This window comes from Nannospalax galili, unplaced genomic scaffold, assembly GCF_000622305.1.
Source record: "Nannospalax galili isolate Female #2095 unplaced genomic scaffold, S.galili_v1.0 scaffold1763, whole genome shotgun sequence".
In the NCBI taxonomy this organism is placed as follows: Eukaryota; Metazoa; Chordata; class Mammalia; order Rodentia; family Spalacidae; genus Nannospalax; species Nannospalax galili.
Window position 1 is genome coordinate 69,783 of NW_008350318.1, and position 26,093 is coordinate 95,875.

General features: G+C 39.7%; 1 protein-coding gene across 1 annotated transcript; it reads left to right on the forward strand.

Moving 5' to 3' along the window:
• The first annotated feature begins 2,552 nt into the window (after positions 1 to 2,552).
• Positions 2,553 to 14,724, forward strand: Olr1 (oxidized low density lipoprotein receptor 1). Its single transcript, XM_029570556.1, has 5 exons — positions 2,553 to 2,640; positions 6,133 to 6,234; positions 8,992 to 9,237; positions 14,231 to 14,346; positions 14,632 to 14,724. The coding sequence occupies exons 1-5, from the start codon at positions 2,553 to 2,555 to the stop codon at positions 14,635 to 14,637; spliced, it is 558 nt and encodes a 185-aa protein (XP_029426416.1). The 3' UTR covers positions 14,638 to 14,724.
• Positions 14,725 to 26,093: the final 11,369 nt, after the last annotated feature.

Below are 26,093 nucleotides of genomic sequence, written 5' to 3' on the forward strand. Positions count from 1 at the left end.
CAATGGGATGTGTGCAGATAAAGATGGAAGAGTGAAGGAAAGTTCCCAGCAAAATCCTGCATCTTGGACGGAACTTCATGCATGGCTGACCAACTGATTAGCACCTCAGTGACTGTGGGGAGTTTGGAATGTTGCAGATCCAGAGCCTATTGACAATTAATCTTGGACCATCTTTAGCCCATAAATAGCCACTCCTTGCCCACCTCTATTTCTGACTTAACATCTTGTGACCAACAGATAAAAAACATTTAGGAATGAATTAACAAATCCCTAGTTCTCACCAACCAAAAGGCCAAGAATGTCATTAGATATCATCTGAGGCCTACAGCTGAAATTTCTCTTTGGCTGTAACTGCCTACTTAATATTTCCACCAATGTAGTTTGAAAAGTTTTTTGATTTATGACTTTTCTTTGTTCTGGGTTTTTTGCTGCCATAAAAAGTAACATCTAAAGGAGTTAAAATAGCAACCACTGTGTAGTATATGTTTTGAGATACTAACAGCATCTGACATAACTGAGTTACTATGGGAATAATAAAGTATCCTTTTCAGTGTGATGTCATTTCAGTTTATTAATTTGTTATTATAAGAAATTTCTTGAGATTTTATTGGCATGAAAAGGTCAGGATGGTAACCAAGAAATGTATCCAATCAGGGCTTATTTCCTGACACTCCCAGTCTGGGAAACTGGGATAGGGCATTGGAGACAAGGGGAACACTGACTTGTTAGCATGCTGATTGATAAAGTAGAGTTGGCTACATGTTGGGGTTGTTTTGTGAATTGTGTGCTAGAATAGAACTTTAAATAACAGATAAGCTGTTCTGAACTTGTACTGAATGTCCCATGCAGGAAGTGGGAAAATGCAAAGCTTATCAGGGAGGAGAAAAATGGAATTCTAAATACACTGCCAATATTAGTGACTTTCACTATTTAACTTCCTAGATAGTTTATCTTATCCTAGATACTTTATCTACCCTTCCCCTAAATTGGTCTAAAGCAAATTCCAGATATCATAGAACTTTGCATACACACACTCCAGAAAATATCTTTAGTAGATAAGGATTTCTTTATATAAAAGCTCATACAGGGACTTGAGACATAGCTTAGTGAGAACCTGAGTTAGGGTTCCCAGAACCCACGTAAAGCCCATTTGGTAGCATGCATGTCTGTAATCTCAAGACTCCCACTGTGAAATGGGAGGCAGAGACAGGAGAGAATTCTAGAAGCTTACATGTCAGCTAGTCTGGCATATGTAACAACAAGTAACAAGATGGGAGATAAAGACCAACCAACATCTGAGGTTGTCCTCTGACCTCCACATACGCAGGTACTATGCACTAATACACACAAATATGCATGCATCCACATCCATACCACACACATACAGAAAAAAATATTTTAAAGGAACATATAATTTTAAAGAGATGCATTTTTGCCGGGCGTGGTGGCACATGCCTTTAATCCCAGCACTCAGGAGGCAGAGGCAGGCGGATCTCTGTGAGTTCAAGGACAGCCTGGTCTGCATAGTGAGTTCCAGGACAGCTGGGGCTACAGGGAGACCCTGTCTCAGAAAGACAAAAAAAAAAAAAAAAAAGAAATGCATCTTTTTGTGAAGGCAAAATAGGTAAAGATTCAATCAATAGACACAGGAACCCCATGGAAGAGTTTATAACTCAAATCAATCATAGGTTAGACCAGAGTATATTCTTTACTGGGAAATTTAACTATCCTAAATAATACTAGTTTAACTATTATTTCTGAGTCATTATGCTTCAAATGCGAAGCTTCTCATTTCTTCACAATATCTCCTTTTGAGTTCCCATTGCAGTAGCATCAAAGAGACATTAGCCTCAAATTACAGATTTAAAAAAAAACATAGATTCAATATAAATATTTTCTCTAGACCAAGAGGAAGATCTGATACTAGCTCCATCTAGTTCCAAAGAGCTTTCTGCTGCTGCAAACTGTCACTATATAAAATAGTATCCTTACTGAGTTTTTAAATTACCTAGGACACTATGGCAGGAAATGGGAATCTTATGTGATTCATCTTAAACTTCTGACAGTCAACACAATGAACATTAGAAAGGAAAATGTGCTGCTTGTAAGAGACCCCATACAGAGACTTTCTACCACAGTGAAATCAGCAAACAAATGTGGACAACAGAATCACATCATCTGGTCCAAACACACATCTTTCCACAAATCCGGTGTGATGTGCACACTCTCTATGAGTTTCAGGTCCTTATTTGGCAAGTGTCTACAGTGTCTTTCCTCTAATTATCGTGGACAGTGTACTTTTTCCTTTCATCAGCTACTTAGTGAAATCTCACCAAACACTATTGGAATTACCACTTTCCCCACCCGCAATAGACACAACCTAAGAATTTACATTAGCCAATTTCCCAAAATGAAGCAAAGCCTCCCCTTCCTCCTACAAGGATTGAGTCATTCTTCTGCCAGATAAGAGCAGCTACTTAAGCACTTCATGAGAAACTCACACATTGACAGTTGGTTGAGGTCCTTGACTGCTTCACTTTCTCATTTTTGGCATGAATTTAGAAAAGACTTTTGACAACCTCAAGATGAAGCCTGTGAAAGACCACCCCGACCAGAAGTCAAGTTCCAAGAAAGCTAAAGGTACTGGGGGTGGTGGATGTTTTGAGGACAGACTCCCAGGGTTAATTCAGAGATGTGACGAATAGATTGAAGAATGGACTTAGAAAACAAAACCATTCAAATATCAGGGGGTACAAGAGGGTAATGCCAACTTTTTAGAAGAAAAGAAAATAGAACTTATGCTGCTGTTGTTGCTGCTGCTGCTGCTGCTGATGGTGACTGGCCTATACTATTTACTATAAGCTATCTTCCAAGCTATCCACTTTAAGGGTGTGATATTTCTGAATCTTTACAGTTAAGGTTTTGAGAGTGGTGCTATTATTATTTGCCTTTTACACAGGATTTTCTTCTGATCTGGAGGATTAACAAAGTCACCCGGTTTTCTTGAATTCGTACACAGCAGAACCAAAATGGTACCACAGATTCCCATTTTTCCAAAATCCGGTCTATGAAAAACTGTAGAAAATACATTCACCCAGTGGATACAATAACATTTTTTTTTTGTCTTTTTGAAGCAGGGTCTCCCTGTAGCCCCAGCTGTCCTGGAACTCACAGAGATCCATCTGCCTCTGCCTCCCAAGTGCTGAGACTACAGGCGTGCACCACCACGCCTGGCTACAATAACAATTTTTATAAGTGTTATCGAGGGATGACAAAATCTGAAATGTTTTATCAGTTATCCTAAGAAAATTCAATGATATTTAGCATGGCCTGGCATATTTTATATCTTATTGTACATCATTTCTTTGAAAAATTATAATTTATGTTTCACATGCATAGTAAAGTGAACTGCTTAAGTATAAATGATTGATCAGCCTAATTTCTTAAACAACCACAAATATATTGTCTTTTACAAGCAGTTAGAGAAAAAGGAACAAAATACAAGGCGAGAAAGACAGGTAACTTATCAGAAATATAGATAAAGAAACTTCAGGTTATGTGAAAAAATGTTGGAATTTCTTTCAATAGTAAAATAAGACTGAGTGTAGCAAGATTTAACATTTGAGCTCTTGAGCTAACTTGATATGCAAACAATACTTACTCTTAGTAGGTAGACTTACACGTTAACACTAATCATCTGTGCAATAAATATCATATACCTGACTTTTGCTGAAATACAAAATATTTAATATTTTTAGAGTCCTGGTTAGAGTAGTAATTTATGGTGAATGGTATAAATTGGGCACAGAATTCCTTGAGGAGTTCTCAACTGATTGACAAAATAATTGCCCTCTTTCTCTTTACATTTTTATTTCGTAAATGCGTATGAATGAGTATTTTACCTGCACATATGTAAATGCATCTGTGTCATGCAGTGCTCAAGGAGGCTAGAAGATGGTATCGGATTCCCTAGAACTGGAGCTACAGTTGGTTGTTGGCTACTATGTGGGTGCTGAGAACTGAACCCAAGTTCTCTGTAAGAGCAGCAAGTGCTTTTAACTGTTTTCTGACTAGGAAGTCACAAAAAATTAGACTAATGGTATAAAAATTAGATTAATGGTCTCCATCTCCCACCAAGACAGGGCAAAGAAATCTTATGGATAACAGAAGACTGTGTTTTCTGTTATCATGAATGGGCCATAGGATTGCTTTTTCTTCTAAAACTTCAAGAGTTGTGGGCATATTTGATACCACAATGTGGAATGAATACGGACCAGAGAGGGGAAAAGGCGGCAAGATTTACACATAGGTACATGCCAAGATTAAGCAATTATTTGCAAGAGATACAGCTATCTTCAACTTCCTCTCTTCCCATTTGCAGCACACTTGTGCAGAGACAGAAATTATTGAATTAGTGTATGAGCTTTATTTCTCCCTGTCAATATTTATGTTTTGTTTTATCATCTCTGGAATCTAATAAGGATTGTTAACATATGAGAGTTCTGTAAATGCATTTGATCATTGATGGACTGGGGTCATTATACATTCACACTGAAAATTTTGTAATGTAATATTCGAAGCAATGTAGCTACTGAGTATTGGATTAGAAACCTATGTCTAGAGCCAGGTGTGGTAGTACAAGCCTGTTATCCCAACACTAGAGAGGCTGAAGCAAGAGGAACAACACTTGTTCCAGACCAGCCTCAGGTATGTAATGAGTTCCAGGACAGCCTGGGCTACAGAGTGAACACTGTCTTAAACAAAAACAAAAGTCCAAAGACCTGTGTTTGGGTTTTAATACATGTATGTATTTAACTTAGTGACTGAAGCTTTCAGTTTCTTCTCTTTTTTATTTTAAATATTTTATCTATTATTTTTATTTTATGAGTGTAGTATTACCTAATGTCATGTAATGCCTACAGAGGTCAGAAGAGGGTGTCAGATCCCCCAGGAACTGGAATTACAGATGGTTCTTAGTCACCATGTGGGTGGCAGGGATCGAACCTGGGTCCTCTGCAAGAACAGCCAGTGCTTTTAACCACTGAGCCAGCTCTTTCCAGCCCCTCAGTTTCTTCTTTACATGTGGAGAAAAATAATGTCAATGCTTTGTTTATCTCAAAAAGTAAAGAAACCAAATATACTGTATGTGATGTTTTCCTGTTTGACCTGTAATATCTGTGACCATCTAGTGCTGGAACACATAATTGGGCATTCATTTGTCTTGGAGTTGCATGACTTATTTTCATAAATACAGAAACTTTTTCTCTTGGGGTCACAGGCCGCATTTGGTGTTAGTTTGAGACAGGCTATTAATATAAACCAAGTGCATATCAAGGTTTCATTCCTATTTTGCTTTGGTCAATAATACCAGTTCCAAGATTAATATTAGTGAAACAAAAATCTAATGGTATAAAATTAGACATAGAATTTCTTGAATAAATCTCAGCTGGTTGCTGACTAATGTTTATTTGCTTGACATCTGACATTTGTATATAAAATGTTACTTATAGACACATATGTGTATATGAAAACATGTGTATAACATGAGGCAATCTGCACACTAAAGTTGATCTTGTTAAGCTGCATTGAAAGGTATTTATTTCTTTATTTTTATTTTCTGCATATGAGTGTTTTGCCTGCATATATATAAAGCGCACCCATGTTCTCCAATGACTGTGGAGAACAGAAGAGGGTATCATATCCCTTGGAACTGGAGTTAAGGATCGTTGTTAGCCACCATGTGAGTGCTAAAATGGAACCTGGATCCTCTGTAAGAGCAGCCAGTGCTCCTAACCACTGAGCAATCTCTCCAGGCCCTTTTAATTTTTTTTTTTTTTTTTTGAGAGTTCCTTAAAGAGCCATTGTACCGAAAACAAGGTATAAACATCAGAGTCGGATAATACTTCAAGCCTGATATCTGGTATTGGATCTGAGCTGTTAAGCCTGTCAGTGTGGGACCATGAGTAATTTCCTTCGTTCAACAGCCATCATGTGCTCTGCCTGTAAGTGTGCAGAGCCAGTGGAGGAGTGGTAAGGGGCACAGAGCATCAAGTACAGACAGGATCCAAAGCCTGGTTTGACAATCTACTTTTATCTTTCTCATCTTCCTGATTCTCTCCTCCCTCCTTCTAGGTCTGCGGTTCCTTTCTTCCCCCTGGTGGTGCCCTGTGGCTATGACTCTGGGGATCCTTTGCCTGGGGTTGTCAGTGACCATGATTATGCTGGGGATGCAATGTAAGTATTGAAATTGGGAAATGGGGGTAGAGAGTGAAGGATTATGATCATACCTTAAAACTTTGCTTTATAACAACTACAAGTCAGTCTTAAGTTAGATTCATTTTAGGCAAAAAGTTTTGAGAAAGAATTGAATTAGCCATTCAGTGGGCATATTGTGCTCCTCCTTCCAAAAGACAAAGGCATTGAATGAAGATTATTCATGGCAACATTTTCTGTTTTGTTGTCATAAATTCATGGAGGAGCCTATTTAGCTCCTATAGTAGTTTTGTAAAAAAAAAAAAAAAAAAATAGCCTGAGGTTTTTAATCCACAAGATCACCTGAGCAACCCAAAGAGAAAAGATAGCTCACTTAGTTTTATTTTTAAAATTTTATTTATTACTTTTATTTGATGTATACGAGTGCATTTACCTGCATGTATGTAAGTGCACCCATGTCACACAATGCCCTCAGATGTCAGAAGAAGGCATTGGAGCCCCTGGAACTGGAGTTGCATACAGTTGTTAGCCACCGTATGGGAACTGGGAATCAAACCTGGGTCCTCCACAAGAGCATCCAGGGTTCTGAACCACTGAGCCATCTTTCCAGCTCCCTGGACCACTGAGCCATCTTTCCAGCTCCCTGGACCACTGAGCCATCTTTCCAGCTCCCTGGACCACTGAGCCATCTTTCCAGCTCCCTCATTTAGCTTTATTTTAATGATTTAGCTTTATTTTAAGATTAGCTTTATTTTAGGCTTTAAGATTAGCTTTATTTAGCTTTATTTTAAGATTAAGAACCAGAATCATCACTTTAAAATAAGTAAAGCATCAGTGACAGCATGTAGTTTGAATTTAGGGCTTGTAGGAAAAAGAAGATACTGAACGGAAAAAGAGGAAAATAAGGACAGAAGAGGCCACGAAGGAAAGAAAGAGGTGTCTACCCCCATTTGCCACATGATTCGATCGCAGGTCTGAGTGGCCAGGCAAAATTATTTTGCTCAGGGTCCAAGTTATTAGGCCTTAGAAGTGCAACTTGCTTTCCACATCTCCGAGTTCATAAAATATTTATTATTTGTTTACTTTTTATTATTTATTTATTTTTATGTGTATGAGTGTACACATTTGCCTACATGTATCTAAGCACACCATATATGTGTAATGTTCTCAGAGGCCAGAAGAGGGCATCAGATCCCCTGGAACTGAAGTTATAGACCTTTGTTAGCCACCACGTGGGTGCTAGGAAGTAAACCTAGTTCCTCTGCAAGAGCAGCTAATGCTCTTAACCACTGAGTCATCTCTCCAGCCCCATAAAATATTTTTATCAGGGCATAGGAGATGGCTCATCAGGTTATCACACTTGCCATCAAACCTGAAGCCCTGAGTTTGATACCTAGGCCCCATAGGGTGGAAGGAAAGAGCTGATTCCTGCATGTTGTCCCTCTGACCTCCACATGAGCATGATGGCATGACACCACCACCATTCACAGACATTTTAAAATGTAATAAAACCTAAAATATATATTTTTTAATCTTAATTCGCCAACACTTAGGACCTTTCCTGGTGGTGGGGAGGTATCCCAGTCAACAGTAGTAATTGAGAGAACTTTCCTTTAAGGGGCCACTCACCTTACAACTGGCTCAAACTTGGCCTTGATGCAAGGGTTGGCTGTGTACTGCACTGTGGAGTTTCTAGAACATAGCTCTTCAGCCACAAAAAGCCCTTGCGTTTGGTTTCACAACATTCATTCCGTCTCCACCCTTCCTAAAGTGCATTATGACTAAAAAATTACTGTCAATACTGCCATACAGAAATTCACAAATATTCTGTGAATAGCTGTCTCAAAAAACAAGACAAATGACACAATTTCTAAATAAAATCAGGAAGTCTGGCAGTGGAGACAGAGTGGGAGGCAACTGAGGAATTAAACACAGACAGAATAAATCAGTTCCTGCTATGAGTCAGAGTCTACGCTCCAGAGAGGTGACGACCATCAATTGTCTATATTTTATTTATTCTATTTTGCTAATGCTTATCTTGTTATTTTATAAACTTCATTTTTCATTGTTTGAGAATTTCATGCATGCATGTAATGTATGTTGATCATCTCAACCTTCCTTTCTCTCCTCTCCAATTCTTCTTCTATGCCACCACCACCACTACCAGTTTCCCTTTCCAAATTTTTGTTTGTATATTTTAAACCAACTGAGTCCACTAGTGCTGCCTATATGTGCATAGGGCCATCTGCTGCAGTGTGGGTAGCTTCTAAGGGACCATATCCCTAAAGAAAATTGACTGTCCCTCCCACAGCAGCCATCAGTTGTCATGCGCCTACCCATCCAATGTCTTTATTTTTATTTATTTATTTTTGTCATGCTGGATGTAGAACTCAGGGCCTTATACATGCTAGCTAGGTAATCCCTCTGCCTCTGAGCTTGATTCCCCAATCCCCTGTTATTTTTAAATTGTGTATAAATCTTAACATAAAACTGTTGCAATTTTTTATTCATAAATATTTGCATGATTACTGGCAAAAGTTACTATAGGAGCATTAGAAACTTCCAAACCCATAATTTCTAGTAAATTTGTGTCATTTCCCAGCAGTTTTTGAAGAGCATTTATTTCTCAATTGTAATTCAAGTTCATAAAAGATTTCTGTAAACACTTATCTGTTCTCAAAATAGATTATTTGAGCCTATATTTTAATTTCCTCAACATCCAGTGGTAGAAGTTATGCTGGGGATGGGAGATGGAGTCTTAATTTGTTTATGATTTAGTATTCCAGGTATCTGACCTCCTAAGGCAATACCAAGCAAATCTTACTCGCCAGGAACATTCTCTGGAGGGACAGATCTTAGCCCAACAGCAGGCAGAACATGCTTCTCAGAAGTCACAGAGGGAACTGAAGGAGATGATAGAAACCCTCACCCGGAAGCTGGAGGAGAAATCCAAAAGGGAAGAGGAACTTCGCCAGCAGAACCTGGACCTCCAAGATGCCCTGCAGTCAGCCGTCAACTCTTCAGGTACAGGGGAAGGGCGTGGGAGAAGCAGCAGGCCTTCCGCTCAATCTTAATTATGTTTTACAAACATCTGTAGATACAAAAATCAACATATTGACAGATACATCATTCACTCATGAGGCTCTATACAGGAAGTTCTCTGTTAACGCCTTTTGTACCCCATCCTATGTCAAGCTTTGGAAGACTTTGATCTATTGGAGCACAGCTTTTCATGAACTTAAGTTCTGTTTCTTAAAACAAGAGCCTCTTTTCTTTTCTTATAAAATTCTACCTTTGAGATCTATGTGGACGAATCACCCCACTCTCAGATCTTACCATAGATACTTTCCTGTTTCCATCTCAACGAATCTTAATCACTGATTTTCCTTTCCAGTTGGGTCTTCTTTTGCCCAGTTTCTGTGCTAACTTCATGCTGTGACACTGTTTCTTATACAGGCACTATATTTACCTAAGTAGAATCAGTGGAGGTTGGCTTGGAAATGTTAGGTAGATACCTCAGGTTGAACAAAGCTTGGAAAGTGAGTTTTATAGGAATTGAAATGATCTCAGACATCTTAAAGGGTCTCAGAGTCTAGGAGGCAGATGGTAATAGACTATGCTGAGAACTCTGATACCGTTACAGAAGTTATCTGCATTATAAAGTCTTGCTTCCATGTGTAAATCAAGCCAGATCTGTGCTTCTAGCCTCAGAGCTAGATGTGACATGGAGTCCCTTTCAATGACGTATCCTTTCGTAGAATGTACATGAATGAGGGTTTTATTCTCAAGATTAGAAACTAAGAGCCACTAAAAACCAAATTTCTCCACCTTCTTTCTTGAGTGACTCACAATTTCAAATATGCAGTTTCTCTGAATAAAGATTATATAATAATGATATAATAACCACCTTTTTATTTTATAGACAAAACTGGGATACAATTTAATAATAATAGTGTTGAAGAGTTTGATGTAAAGTTATGAAGTTTATAAATCCTTCAACTAAGTACAAAGTAATTTGACTTGGCAAAATAAGCAGAAATTTTTAGACAAACTGACCTTTGACAAGGTTGAACATATATTTAATCTTTTTGGAGAGGGAGCTTTCAAGGTAATAAATGAATAGGACCAATTTAAACAAAGCATAAGGGAAGGAGGCTTATGTGTCAAGAATAGAAGTGTTTATACAGCAGACAAACCACCCTATTCAATGGTTTGTTTCACAGATGTGGTTGTAAAACAGTTGTGTGTCAGCTGTGTATTGCGCGGGGTGAATCTAAGTCAGGACCGTAGAAGCCTCTCGCAAAGATGTCAGGCATGGATGAAACACAAACACCTAAGTGAGATGTCCCTGGGTGGCAGATACAGTAGGTAAAACATTCCATTCCTTGACAGTGTCTGATAACTGCCAGTTAGTAAAGACACCAAATGAATTTTCGCCTTGATCACGTAGCTACTAGGAGATCCTTATATATAATATTGAGATATCATGTGGAAAACCATGCTAGTTCTCTTAAATTTAAGGCAAGTTTTACATCTTACTAACAGATCTGCGGTCCTCAACCACGTGAATGAGGATGAAAAGACTGATGACTTACTTGAGTCACAGGACAAGGAGATGCAGATCCTCACAGCCATAGGTTTTACATTTAGCACTAGAATTGGTAGTGGGTTTTAGCCTTGAGTTATGTACATCAAGGGCTCCACGCAGGACCCGAGATTCTGAACCAGCATGTCTGGAGAAACAGGGATTCTCCCTCAAATTGTTCATTCTGAGAAGTTTGAGAGAAGTATGCTACAGAGGCTGTATTAGGGGAGCATAACCGATAGAGTGAATTTTTAGTAAAATGGGATTCATTAGGGTTGCCTTACAGCATACAGGTCTGGGTAGTCCAGCTGTGACTACAGCACATGAGAGAGGCTGAGTACCCGGCAGCCACTCAGTCCATGAGGCTGGGTGTTCCGCAGTCTCAGTCTGGTGCTGAAGACCTGGAAGTTTCCTGGAGAACTGCTGATCTTCAGTGTGCATTGGAAGCCCAGAAGAAACTGGTTCTAATATCAGGGAAGGGATACAGCAGAAGCAGCAGATGCTGAACTTACCAGCAAGAGTGAAGAGAAGCAGTCAAGGAGCAAGGCTTTTCTTCCATGGCCTTTTTCTGGGCTACACTGGAAGGTGATGCCCACATTTAGTATGGCTCTTCACACCAAACAATCTGGTCAAGGAAATCCCTCACAGAAATTCCCAGTGGTTTGCCTTTTAGTTGACTCCAGATTTCAGTCAAGTTGGCAACCAAGGTAACCATCACAGTGGTTAAACGCACTCAACAGACTGACTCGATTGAAATTCCTTTTTTCTTGATCTGTAAACTGAAGCTTATTAATAGAATATATCTCACTGAGTTGTATGAGAATTGAATGCATCCATGTATGTAAAGTATTTCCAACAGTTTCAGGCACATGGTAAATAATTTTTGTGTTTGTTACATTTTGCAAGTAATAGTAGATATGATACGTTATATGGTAGTATACAGTTGATTTTAGTACCACATTTTTAGATGTGCCTTTCTTTGCACAGCATAGACAAGTTTTCTGCACTATTTCTTTAGTCTACAAAAATCTATTTGTTTACATTTGCATAATAAGATGGAACTAGGCGAATGATGAAGAAATTTGCTTGTGGAACTTTCCAATCTCGCACACCCTTTCTACTTCACCGTCTTCTTTCATTTTGCAGAATCTTCTTACTTTCTCCTTTATATACATCGTTTCATTTTTTGTGTTATGTAAGTTAATTTTAGATAGAGTGAGACTCACTGTGTAGACCAGGCTGGCTTTGAACACATGGAAGTCCTCCTACCTTAGCCTCCTGAGTGCTGGGATTATATGCATAAACCACAACACCTGGCCTAACTTTTCCTTTTTGGTAAAACATATGTGCTGGATAGCTTTAGTGTCAACTTGACACACCTGGGTTGAGGGAGCCTCAATCGGGGAATTGCCTCTATTGGACTGGACTGTGACCTTGTCTGAGGGCCATCTTCTTGATGAGTGATGTGGGAGGGCCCAGCCCACTGTGGGTGGTGCCACCTCTGGGCAGGTGGGCCTGTGTTGCATAAGAAAGCAGGCTGAGCAGGAACCAGAGGAGCAAGCCAGTAAGCAGCGTTCCTCCATGGCCTGTGCTCCAGCTCCTGCCTCCAGGTTCCTGCCCTGAGTTCCTACCTTGGGCTTCCTGATGAACTGTGTGTGACCTGGGAGATGTAAGACAAATAAACCCTTCCCTCCCCAAGTTGGTACTGGTCAGAGTGTTTTGTCGCAGCAATGAAGAGCAAACTAAGACAACATACTTCTATAAAATCATCAAATGGCTTTGCACCACAATGAAAATTTAAATTTAAATTTAAATTTAACTCTTCTTGAGGATTCGTGTTTTTCCCCATTTTGGTCACAGTGTAGCGCAAAGGACAGTTTCTTGCCTATGATGGTGGGGATGATGGTGATTTGGGAGTTACTGAACACAGAGGTGTTGGCACCTCGGTTCATTACCTACTCTCAGGGCTCCATTTGTCAGACTCCCTGGCAAACTTACTGCTAAGAACTTCCTTATTTTCTGAAATCTTGACTGAAGTTTGAAATGATTGTTTCACATCAATATAATATTCTCCCTAGAACAAGTTCGTCCAAGAGAAATACAACATGAACCACTATGTAGCATTAAATTTTCTAGGAATCACATTTTTAAAGAAAGAAAAAGAAGCAGATGGAATTAATTTTAGTGACATATTTTAGCTAACCAAAATATCTGAAATATCAATTTAGCATGAGCCAGTATAAAGTTATCAATGTACTATTTTTGCATTTGTCCAACTAAAATTTTAAAGTCGGATGTGCATTTTTACTCACAGTGCACCATGACTGCAAACTAGCCTCATTTCATTATCACATATGACACCCATAGGTTAGCACATGCATAAAAGCAGCATACAAAGTGGTCATGTCTAATTCCATTATTCAAAGACATGAAGTTCTTAAAATGCAATGTCTAACTTTGTAAGAACAGAATGACTAGTAAATTTTTCCATCTCTCATTTTCGTTACTCTAAACATAACTTTAATGGCAAAATCAAATTCTGAATGTACATCCTACCTTAATGATAAATCAACTTAGTGTATTAAAATTAGAATGCCTTATTTCTTTTTCTTCAACTGAAAAATAGGAAACACAGACTCTGAAGCTATTCAGATATTTGCAGAGTCTGGACATAATTCTAACAAAGAGTGACAGAAATATTTTTGCTCAGAACTCACTCCTTGGATATCTAACCCTTCCCAGGCCCCTGTCCCCAAGACTGGATCTGGCATGGAGACAAGTGTTACCTGTTCTCCTCTGGACAATTTGGCTGGGAAAAGAGCCAAGAAAACTGCTTATCTCTGGATGGCCAGTTACTGGGAATTAACAGCACAGATGATCTGGTGAGTTGTTTTGGATTGTGGGGCTGGAGGATTGGTTGATAAGGAGATAAACTGAGTTTAAGAATTTGAGAGAGAAACATTTGTTTGAGGGAGAAATAGCTGTTTTTCAACCCAGGCTAGGTACTGATTATGTACTTGACCTTGAATTGACAAGCTGTGTACTCTCTGTAGGCTTCTGTGAACATTTCCATTAAACTATCAAGGGAGACTAAAGGTTTTTTTATATATTTTAATTTGATGAATTAAATGCTGCCTGACCTTCAGATTTTTTAAAAAATATTTTATTTATTATTTTTATTTTATGTGTATGAGTGTATTGCTTGCATGTATGTGAGTGCATCCGTATTGTGCAATACCACGGAGGTCAGACAAGGGCTTTGGATTCCCCTGGAACTGGAGTTAAAGACGGTTAATAGCCCTCATGTGGGTGCTGGGAATTGAACCTGGGTCCTTGGGTCCTCTGCAAGAGTACTCAGTGCTCTTAACTTCTGAGCCATCTCTCCAGCCCCAGCCTTCAGATTTTAAAGTGAGGAATTGTGACTTTCAACAGGACTTCATCCGGCGAGCGACTTCCCATTCCAGCTCTCCATTCTGGATGGGATTGTCTCGGAAGAAACCCAGCCACCCATGGCTCTGGGAGGATGGTTCTCACCTGAAGCCCTACCTGTAAGTCTGTTACTGTTTTTGGTACCCATTGTAAATATCTATTTCTAGCTGAGTCCACATTGAAGTCAACACCACATTAGACAGGCCTATGACCCCCTCTTGTCAGAATGAAGAGTGGAGAAGCTTTCAAAGTTCCCTTCCTTCTTTCTCTCACAGGATTCGTCCATTTACTCCTTCAGACCTTCTCTTGAGTTTCCTTCCGCATTACTATTTAAGGCAGGCCAAGTTCCCCATACAAGGAGCCAGTACATCTTTATTTTTTTTTTCTGTTCTCTCCACCTGCAGATTTAGGTTCCAGGGTGCTGTTTCTCAGACATACCCTTCAGGCACCTGTGCTTACATCCAACGGGGATCTATCTTCGCTGAAAACTGTGTTTTAGCTGCATTCAGCATATGCCAGAAGAAGGCAAATCTGTGGAGAACACAGGGAATTTGAAGGATCTGGAAAAACAGAAGGCCTTTGACTTTTATTCTGAAATTTAAGTCATTCTTAATAGTAAGGTGCTTGGATACAAACCATGACAGCCCTGACAGTTGCCAGTTCTCAGCTGGCTGCAGACCATCTTGACAGATACCAGAACCAACTGATCAGAGGCAGGGTCAGAGGTGGGAGATCCAGCTGTCTGACACTTGTATCAAAAGGTGTGATTCCAGCTATCTATCCATGCCTCGCCCACCCCAAGCCTCCTGAACAACCTGAAATCTCTCTCTTTTCTTTAAACTCTGACTCCTGCCTGACCTTGGGAGTCCACTCAGCACACTCTTCTCTACCTCAGTGCTGACTTCTAGAGATGCAATGGAGACAGAATATGGAGATCTTGCTCAAATGCAAGCAGAGGTCACAAAGGGGAAGTATGCCCAGGAAGCAGTGCACATGAAGAAACAGAACAGAGAAAAGGCCTGCCACACTGTAAGCAAGAACTCACATCTTCCAAAAGCCACTGCTTGTTGGTCTTTATGATTGTGGTACATCTTCAGACTTTGAAATTATACACATATGCAACCACATGTGAACACACACACACACACACACACACACACACATACACACAAACTGTGGTATATCAGAAAGTAGTTAATAATTGCATATTGCATTTTTTATGTACAAATCCACTGTGGTACATCAGAAAGTAGTTAATAATTGCATATTGCATTTTTTATGTACAAATCCACAACTCATTATCAGTTGATGAATTGGTTATTATTTCTTTGTCTTTTCTCTTACAAAGAACAATGTAATAACTTTAACCCTTCAAAACAATATTTCATAGGATGGGTGGCACAAAGGCAAAGCCAGATTTGTTCCCCTAAAGTGCACACCCATTTGTAGATAACCTCTCCTTGATTCTGTCATGCTGTGTTATAATTCAGAAACATACAAGACCAAGAATGAAAGACATTCAGGTCTATAATTTTTTAAAAATGTTGAGCATTCCCTTGTGTGGATATAATGAAGATTGCTTGTTATGTGTTTGCCTGTTGGTGTCATTTGGATTGTTTCAGTTCTTAGTTAATTATAAACAAAGCTGCTATGAATGTTCATGTAAAGTCTTTGTGTAGACATGGGATCTACTTCGTCAGGTAAATACATAGAATGTGATGTCTGGACCACACAATATGAATATTTAGCTATTTAAGAAACTGCTGAATTTTCATAAAGCTCTACCATTTTGTATCCCACTAGCAGTGTACAAGTGACCCATTTTCTCATTTGTGCCAGAAATCGATATCTCTGATCTTGTCTATTTAGACATTATTATAGATGTGTAGCTATATGTAATTGCTCTTTTAGCAATTCCTAAATGGCCAATGATCTTGAATATATTTTCATGTTCTTATTAACTGCCTATATGTTTTCTATGATGAAGTAATTGGGTAAAACTTTTAATAATTTTTAAATGGTTGTTTCCTTAATTTTTAAACTTGAGAACTCTATATATCTGAAATTAAAAGCTACCTGATATGTGACAGGACTTTTTTCACTGAACAGCTTCTTTTTGTTCTTTGAACAGTATGTTCACAAAAGCAGAAGTTTTTAATTTTGGTGGTCTATTTTATATTTTCACTGCTGTTTCTAAGAACTCGTTGCCTAATTCAACATTACAAAACTTTTATGCCTTTTTTCCCCCAGAAATTTTATAGCTTCAAGTTTGACATTGAGGTCTCTGACTTATTTTGGATTTTTTTTTTTTTTGTGGGTTAGGCACTGAAGTTTGTTTCAGTTTCTTTTTGCATATGGACATCTAATTGTTTCAGCGATGTTTGTTGGGGGACTCCTTCCTTGCTGATTTGATTTTGCCCCTTATCAGCACTTAACTGATGCTGACTGCTTGAACTGTTGCTTTGCACGTTGTCGTTCCCATTCGCTCTTCTGCGTAATTTTCTACCATGACCACTACACTACTTTAATTCTGTAGTTTGCAAGAAATTTTGAAATCATGTACTGATAGTCTTCCACCTTTATTCTTCTTATTCAAAGCTATTTTAGCCTATTTAGATCATTATATGTCCATGTTAATTTTTAATTGGCTCATCAACTCTACAAAAACCCTTTTGAAATTATGATTTTTGTTCATTTGGGGTTGGCTGGTTCTTCATTTCTTACTTTGAGATGGGGTCTTACTATGTAGCCCCAACTTACCTGGAACTCAAGATGTAGACCAGGCTAGCCTCGAACTCACAGAGATCTGCCTGCCTGTGCCTCCTGAATGCTGTGATTAAAGGCGTGTGCCACCATGCCTGGCAGAATTATGATTTTTGACTGCAGTGACTCATAGATAAATTTCAAGAGAGCTAAACATTTAAAAATACCAGTTCCAAGCCACTGCCTCCCAAGACCCAGGAATCACTGAGGAAGAGGAGGTGGAAAGATTGTAAGAGCCAGAGGGGATGGATGATCACAAGGAAACAGAATATTCCAGACAGCTGGTCATTTACTCATATGAACTCACAGCAATGGTGACAGCATGCACAAGTCAGCTCAAACCAGACAAAATCCCAGCACAGAGATGGGGAAGTGGGTAAGAAATCCCAATCCAACCTAAGGAACTTTTGGCAATTGATGACTGCTGGGAGGGGGCGAGAGAGTGTCTTACAGGGATGGGACTCTTGGTGGGCCCAGGGGATGGACTCATACTGAAAGACATCTGTGGATACAAATCAGACTCTATATGCCCTAAAATTATATATATATTTTTTAAATTGCATTGGGGGCAGGGTGGGAGGTGTGGATAGGGGAGGGATCTAAATGTCACCAAACTATATTGTATGGAAATCTCAGGAATTAAATAAAAAAATTTTAAAAATGTTAATTCCTAAGCAAAGCACATTTATTCAGGCATTCTTTAAGTTCTCTGGACAATGTTTTATTGTCTCTGCATAGATATTTTATACATTTTGTTAGACTATCATATATTTCATTTTTCTGAAGTTGCTTATAACGGATGGGATTATTACTTATAATTTTGATTTATAAATATTTGGGTTTTTTTGCTTTTTTAAAATATTTATTATTTTTATTTTATGTGTATGCATGTATTGCCTGCTTGTAGGTAAGTGCACCATGTCATGCAATGCCCACGAAGGACAGAAGAGGCTGTGAGATCCCCTGGAACTGGAGTTATGGACAGTTGTTAGCTGCCATGTGGGTGCTGGGATTCAAAGTCAGGTCTTCTGCAAGAACAAACAGTGTTCTTAACACTGAGAAATCTCTACAGCCCAATTTATACATATTTGTTTATAGTATACAGAAATGCAACAGATTTTTTTTATTAGCCTTACATTGCGACACCTTCATAAACTCATTTCGTTCTTCTAATAACTTAACTTGTGTATTCTACTGGTTTTCTATATAAGTGATTTAGCAGTGTTCAGATAAAAATATTTCATACTTTACCACCCAGTCTCAACACTTCCGATTTGCTAGACTAGAACTTCCAACCCAATGCAACATAAAAGCAAGAAGAAAATGAACAACCTCATTTTGACCTTGATCTTGGGTTGAAACTTCAGTGTCAAACTCTAAGTATGGTGTAATCTGATTTTTTTTTTATTTTATTTATTTATTTTCATTTTATGTGTATGAGTGTTTTGTCTGCATGTATGTAAGTGTACTACATGCATGCAATGTCCATGGAGGCCAGAAGAAGGTGTCAATCCCTTGGAGTTATGGATGGCTGCTAGCTTCCATGTAGGTGCTGGGATGTGAACCTGGGTTGTCTGTAAAAGCAGCTAGTGCTCTTAACCATTGAGCCATCTCTCCAACTCCAACACTGCATATTTTTTGTAGATGGTCTTTGTCAATTTAAGAATTAAACCATGTCTTAAACACTTTTACTTTAGTGTGTGTTATACATTTATACAGGTATACACATGTGCAGGTGTGCTGACCCATTCAGGTGTGTGTGTGGAGGCCACAGGCCAATGTTCCTTGTCTTCCTCTATCACTTCCCACATTATTTTGATGAGACAGAGTTCATCACTGAACATATATATATAATTAGCCTTACGTTGCTATTGTTTTCTTGACAAATATTTTCTGTTCTTACCTTTGTCTCACTTCACATAATTATCTCTTTCAGGTGACTTTATTATTTGCTTTTCTTATAGGTTTTATACATTTATTATTAAGATATGCCTTGGTGAAGATATTTTCATGTTTCTCATATTTAAGGATTATTAAGCTTTTGGACCTACTGGTTTATAATTTTTATTGTATTCCAGAAATGTTTCAATTATTTATTTAATAACCACATGATTAGAAGAAGCATTTCATTACCACATTAACATAGTCAATAACTGTTTCCAGAGCAAAGATAAATCTCTTTCAAAATCGGCTGTAAATTTTTAGGTTCACAGTTGAATTAATACAGTTACACAATATTGAATTCAGTTTAAACCCTGTAAGACATAAAATTGAATGAGGTTTTAACCTTTAAAAAAGGTATCCATTTCATTTTAAAATATACTGTTTCATATAGAAAAACTCATTTTTAATGTTCCTAATACTTAGATGTTTGAACATGCATCTCTAATCTCTATGTATCTGATTATTAATAGTCACAATCGGTTACTTTCTGACATCTTGGTACCTGAGCATGGATATAAAATCATCAGGTAGATTTCAATGGTAATGTTTTTCACCTCTTTTAATTAACGTGAAGCAAATTTTTATGCTTCTTCCTCAAATATAATTCATTTTTTGTTGATTTTTTTGTGTATATTTCACACAGAACATCCAAAACAATCTTATTCATCTATACACATCCCAAATGGCACCCTCCCATAGCTCCCCACCCCACTGGAGCCCATATACTCTGTAATCCCTGTTATTGTTCACTGTGTTGTCGGCACCCCCAGCCATTCCCCAGTGCTTGTCCATCCGCTGAATCCAGTCAGCCTATCTAGAGTTTCTTGTTTTAGGAAGATCAGCTCTTCCTCATCTAACAGCAATCAGTTGCCAATATTCCTTTAGATAAGATTGGGGTCTGCCATTCATTTTCCCAATTCTATGCTGGCTTACTGTCTGGGAGTCTCTTGGGAATCCCTGGCCAATAACTCAAAGGAAGGTATCTCCTGTCTGGCATTGTTTCTTGTTATGTAGCCTTTAGCTATACACATGGACTCTTAAAGAATTATACTGACCCCTTTAATCTTTGGTTATACTTTCCTTTTGGGTGTTTAAGACCATACAGTTGGCCCAGATAAACCAATTTATTTTTACTCTTAAGGTCATTGGAGGATTTGTTCCTCAGGGGTCACATGGGCTTGGAGCCCCTGGCTCCTTTCTTTTACCAGTTTCATCTAAGTGAAGATAAGTCAAAGGTCCTACTCGATCATGGATGGCTTCACTTGGAAGCATGGAGGAAATGTTTCCTCTGTGTTGACCCTCCTCTTTGTAGACTGGACACTCGTTCAAGTCCATTTTTATGGGGTCGCCATGGTCTCCTTGATCAAGAGGACAGTTGACTCACCACAGTTACAGGACATTTTGAGAGCTGCTCATAGTCCCCTGGAACTTAGTTGACCTAGGAGGGCAAGGAGCCCAAACTGTCCTTTATGTCCCTCTGACCAAATTAGTATAGGCCTCAAAGTATGGCTGTTAAACATCCAAGAAGGTTAGTTCTACCAGTCTGGTACTTTTAGTTACCATGTGCCATATAGATAAAGCTTGGGCAAAGACCAAATGTTCTCAGAAAAACCTTGCCTAGACATATATTATATTCCTTGAGCTCATTGTATGTATAATTTGTCAGTAGGTTGGTGCATTAATATGGTTCCCTCTGGTTTTTTAGAAACTAGCTAGGCATTATTTATCTCTCACATTGTCTATCCCTTCCACCATGGTTTTCCCATTTAAAGTGCCCCCATTTTTCCCATTTCTCCCTATGGTCCCACCTCTCTTGAGCTCTTTCTTTCCCTTTATCCCCAAGGTTGCTTGTATAACCCCCCCCAAATAACCCTATTTTTATCCATATCTCCCTTATTAACGCCTGTTTCCTACTGTTCTTCTCTTTCAGATTCTTTCTTTTCCTTTACCTCCCTGATTCCTTTTCAATATACTGGTTCCTGTAGTTATGTCTGGATACATACTCACTTACAAGGATTTGGTGCTAGGATCTGCATATGAGGGGGACCATGCATCATTTTTTTTTCTGGGTCTGTGTTACTTCACTTGGTATAGCATCTTCTAGTTCCATCCATTTACCTGAAAATTTCATGATTTCATCTTTCTTTACTGCTGAGTAAAATTCCATCATATAAATGAATCACATTTTCATTATCTACTCATCAGTTGAGGGACACAAAGGTTGCTTCCATCTCTTATCTATTGTGAAAAGAGCAGCAACAAACATGGATGTACAAGTGTCTCTGCAATAGGATGAGTTCTTTGAGTATATGCCAAGGAGTGGTATAACTGGGTCAAATGGTAGGTTCATTTGTAATTTTTTAAGAGTTCTCCACACTGCTTTCCATAGGGGTTGAACAAGTTTGCAGCCCCACCAGCAGTGGATGAGTGTTCCCCTTTCCCCACATCCTCTCCAACATTTGGTATCATTTGTTCTCTTGATCTTAGCTAGTCTGACTGGGGTAAGATGAAATTTTAAAGTGGTTTTAATTTGTGTTTTCCTAACTACTAATGATGTTGAACATCTTTTAAGATGCTTCTTAGCCATCTTTATTTCTTCTTCTGAGAACCCTCTGTTCGGCTTCTTAGCCCATCTTTTAATTGGGTTACTTCCTTTCTTGATTCTTTACTTTTTTAGTTTGTTATATATTCTGAATGTTAAACATCTGTCAGCTGTATCGCTGGTGAAGATTTTTCTCTCATTCTGTGGGTTTTCTCTTCAATTCCTTGGTTGTTTCTTTTGATCTACAGAAACTTTTTAGCTTAATGAAATCCTATTTGTTGATTCTTGACCTTGTTTCCTGAGCAATTGATGTCTGGTTTAGAAAATCCTTTCCTACGCCTGTATCTTGTAGGTTATTGCCAACGTTTTCTTCTAACAGTTTCAGAGTTTCAGGCTTCATATTGAGGTCTTTGATCCATTTGGAGTTCACTTTTGTGCAAGATGAAAGAGAAAGATCTAGTTTCATTCTTCTACAGTTGGAGATCCAGTTTGCCAGCAAACTTTCTGAAGATGTTGTCTTTACTCTGGTGATTGTTCTTGGCCCCTTTGTCAAATATGAGGTGGATAAAACTGCATGTACTCATGTTTGGCTCTTCAGTTATGTTCCATTGATCTATGTGTCTGTTTTTGTGCCAGTGCCATGCTGTTTTTATGACTCTATCTCTGTAGTACAGTTTGAGATCCAATATGATAATCTCCCCCAGCACTGCTCTTTGTGCTCAGGATTGCTTTGGCTATCTGGAGTCTTTTGTGATTCTATATGAATTTTAGCATAGTTTTTTTCTAATTCTGTGAAATTATAGCTCTGTAATACAGTTTAAAATCTGGTATAGTAATCCCCCCAGCATGGCTCTTAGTGCTCAGGGTTGCTTTAGCTATCTGAGGTCTTTTGTGCTTCCAAATGAATCTTAGATACATCCAGAAAGTTTTAAGCTATTATTTCTTTAAACTTTTCTCTCCTTTCTTCCACATACACAATCTTAATGGATTCCAATACACATGAATTAGGCTGCTAGAAATTATTCTTTAGCACCTTGTGCCTGTCAGCTGCCCTGCCCTGTCCTGCTCTATCCTTCTCTTCTCTTCTCTTCTCTTCCCTCCCTTTATTTCCCTTCCCTTCCCCTTGCATTCCTCCTCCTTTTCCTCTTCCTCTTCCCTTTCTTTCTTCTGACCTTTGTTGATCGTCCGTGGAGACTCTTAAGGACCTCTGGCAGTCTTTCTCTGCAGATATTCCTTCCGACATATTCTCCTGTGACTGCTCACTGTCTTTGTCTTCCCCAGCTCTCAACTATTTCTGCAGTTTACGGAGTTTCCCAGATTCTTCCTGGGCTGTTCTTCCCTCCCAGTGACCTGGCCACATCAACTTCGTTTCTTTCCCATCGTTCTCATTTTGTCCTTTGCAACTTCCTGTCTGATGTTCTGAAACCGTTTGCTTTTGAGTGTTGTGTCTGTTTTTATTTTATTTTATTTATTATTTTTATGTGTAAGAGTGTATTGCCTGCATGTATGTGAGCATACCCGTGTCGTGCACTGCCACGGAGTTCAGAAGAGGGTGTCCGATTCCCCTGGAACTGGAATTAAAAACGGTTTGTAGTCACTATGTTGGTACAGGGAATCGAACCCAGGTCCTCTGCCAGAGCACTCAGTGCTCTTAACCTTTGAAACATCTCTCCAGACCCTGTTTTTATTTTTGAATAGATTTACACAGTCCTTGCCCCTCCATCCTGGCTTTAAGCAAAAGGCCAAGGTAAGTGTTTTGGAGCTGGGAATTTTTAACTAATCCAAAGATGTACCAGACTGAAAGCATCACCTGAAAAGCATTTGAGACTAAGATGGGAAGATGGATTTTTTTTTTTTTTTTTTAGCTGTCTAGTACAGTTTCAGTCTCAAAGCTGGTGACAGAGCTGTCTTCTTGGGCCCTGCTGACAGGGCAAATGACTCATTTGCTCATCTGCATCCACCCTCATCCCTGCAGCCTTTATAGACCCAGCTACATTGTTTCCTGAGCCTCTGTTTCCAGGCAGTTTCTCTGATGTATTCTGGGTCTGTTAGTTCAAATACTGAGTCTTGATCCCAACTATTGAAATGCTTTTATTCATGATATTATTTAAATTAGGTTTCCAATTACAGCTCTTTCTGTGATTTGTTTATACACGCACTGTAGGCTGAGACTGTTTTTGACATTTTAAAGGGGTTATTATGTAATGGTTATATAGATATATCGTATATGTAGTGGACTATAAGTGGCTTGCAAAATTTAAATTTTTCTTTGTTAGAATCTTTTTTTATTCAGGAACAAAACCCTCCAAAACAAAAAATGTTTTCCAAACACACACAGGAGGGGGTATGGGTAGGGGGAGGTACCTGTCCCTCCAGCCCCAGTCCTCTGTTTGTTCAGAGAAAGCTTGCTAATATGTTACTGTTTATGCATGCATTTTTAAAAAATGAGAAATGAGAATGTTGGCTTAGCAGAATGGCTCTGAATTGCTTTCAAATTCCAGCTACTGACTTTCTATATTACCAAAGGCAAGTTATTATCCTTGATGCTTTGGTTTCTTCAAAGAAAAACAGAAATGCCGCAACCCAAGACTCCGTCCGGAAGAGTCAAGGAGAGACGACACAGACAGCAAGATGAGGTTCAAGCTTCTTCTTCTCTTTATTCTGGTGTCCCTTCTTATATCTTCTATTCCACACACACAACCAATCGCTGTCAGACACGGGATCAGCAGACTTAGAGCAACGAAGCTCATAGGGCCGCACGGCAGTATCACGCATGACGCAGGGCGTCATGCTGATGGCGCGTGATCTACTCTGTTGCGCATGCTTAAGCTGGGATAAACAAGTGGGTGTCACAGGGCTTGGCAGCCGGCCAGGGCACCATCTTTGGCCAGTGCGACCGTGCCCCCTTCCCACATCTCCCCCTTTTTGTTTAATTTAAACAAGACTACGGGGCCGTGCCTGTCTTAGGTTGCCCTCTACCATCTAGCATCCTTACCCATCATCAGCTCGCCAGCGTCGTGGCTGTCGGCCTGTCTTAGGTTGGTATGCTGATGAGAGAGTCTTACCCGTCTTTGACTACCAGTCCAGCATAGATAGCCAGATGGTGGGAGGCTCCCCCAAATGCAGCACAGCCATAACTTGCACCAATGCCCGCTCATTAGCCCTAGTCTGCCATCTGACCTTCCTGATGTACCACATCATGCACACACACACTACAACCAGAAGAAAAAACCAGAAAGCCATGCCCCCCAAGTCTTTGAGGAAGTTGAAAGGGCCTTGTAAGGCCTCCAGCCATTGTTGCACCATGGCAATCTCCACTCGGGTGTTGTTCACTGCAAAAATGGAGGCTCTCAGCTCTTCCATCTTTTTATCAAATTCTTGACTCCAGTTTCCTTGAAGCATCTTTCCGATCTCCTTAGAGAGATTTCCTGCTCGGGAGAAATTGGAATACTCCACAGCTGTTACACACAGTCCCTTGCAACAAATCTACTCTTTGATTAAGCATTAGGATCCCAGCCTTAAGCTGTGCATTGATACCCTCTTGAACAGACAACGATTCAGCTGTGGCAGAGGATAGCTGATTCAAGGTAGCTGCTGTATTGACTGAAGTGGCTAAGGCTGCTGCAGCGGCAGGGGCGACTATGGCAGCCACGATAGCAGCAGTGATGCCAACCTTCTCATAGACAAGGGTAGGTAATTGCAGGGTAGCATTAGTAGTGAATATCTGGGGGAAAAGAGTGGCATCATAAGTTACAGGCATAGGCAGGGGGAATACTTTAAGGATCCCCCATAGGATCCTCACATGAGTTAGCACTACCTTCCCCACCATACTCACCCCCATGGTTAGAATCAGTAATAGGTATAGCCTCTGCATAGTCCTCCCCGCGATGTCTCAGCGGCCTAGTCAGGCATTCTGGAACCCAAATGGGTGTGTCTTTATCCTGCGGGAAAACACAGACCACTCCTCATGTCCAGTTTAAGACGGGATCCGGCCCATTCCAAGCCCCAGTGAGGATATCTTTCCACATGACAGATACCATGGGATTCTGTTTAGGGGATGCATGCCGGACAGCCACTGATCGACCCTCTTTGTCCAGGGTCAAAAAATTTAAAGTGAAAAGGATGATGCTCAGTTTATCTTTTGGACCTTTAAATTCATTCTCTATTCCCCCTTTATGTTTTACAGTCACCTGGGGAAATAGCCACGATCCCCCTGGGGGAGGAGACCAAGATTTTAACCTCTCCTGTGTAATGCGAATCTATCACCCCCGGATGTACTACTTGGCCCTTCAAGGTAGTGGAGCTGCGTCCTATCAGCAGTCCCACTGTATTTCTTGGGAGAGGGCCCTTGAAATCAGATGGAATAACTTGGACACCCATATTTGGGGTTAGTATGAGTCTGGTGGTGGAACGGAGGTCCAATCCTGCACTGCCTGGGGTTGCTCTTCTAGGGGATTTGGAAGTCTGTGGCGCCTTGTGATTTGTTGCAGGGCAGGCCACTGATCGGGAGTCTGCTGGAGTGCCCCATACATTTGAGGGCCCTGAGGCGGGGGGCCCCTCTGCCCGTTTTTTGGCCTGGCTCCCTGTAGATTGGGCCCAAGGTGCCTTCCATCTATA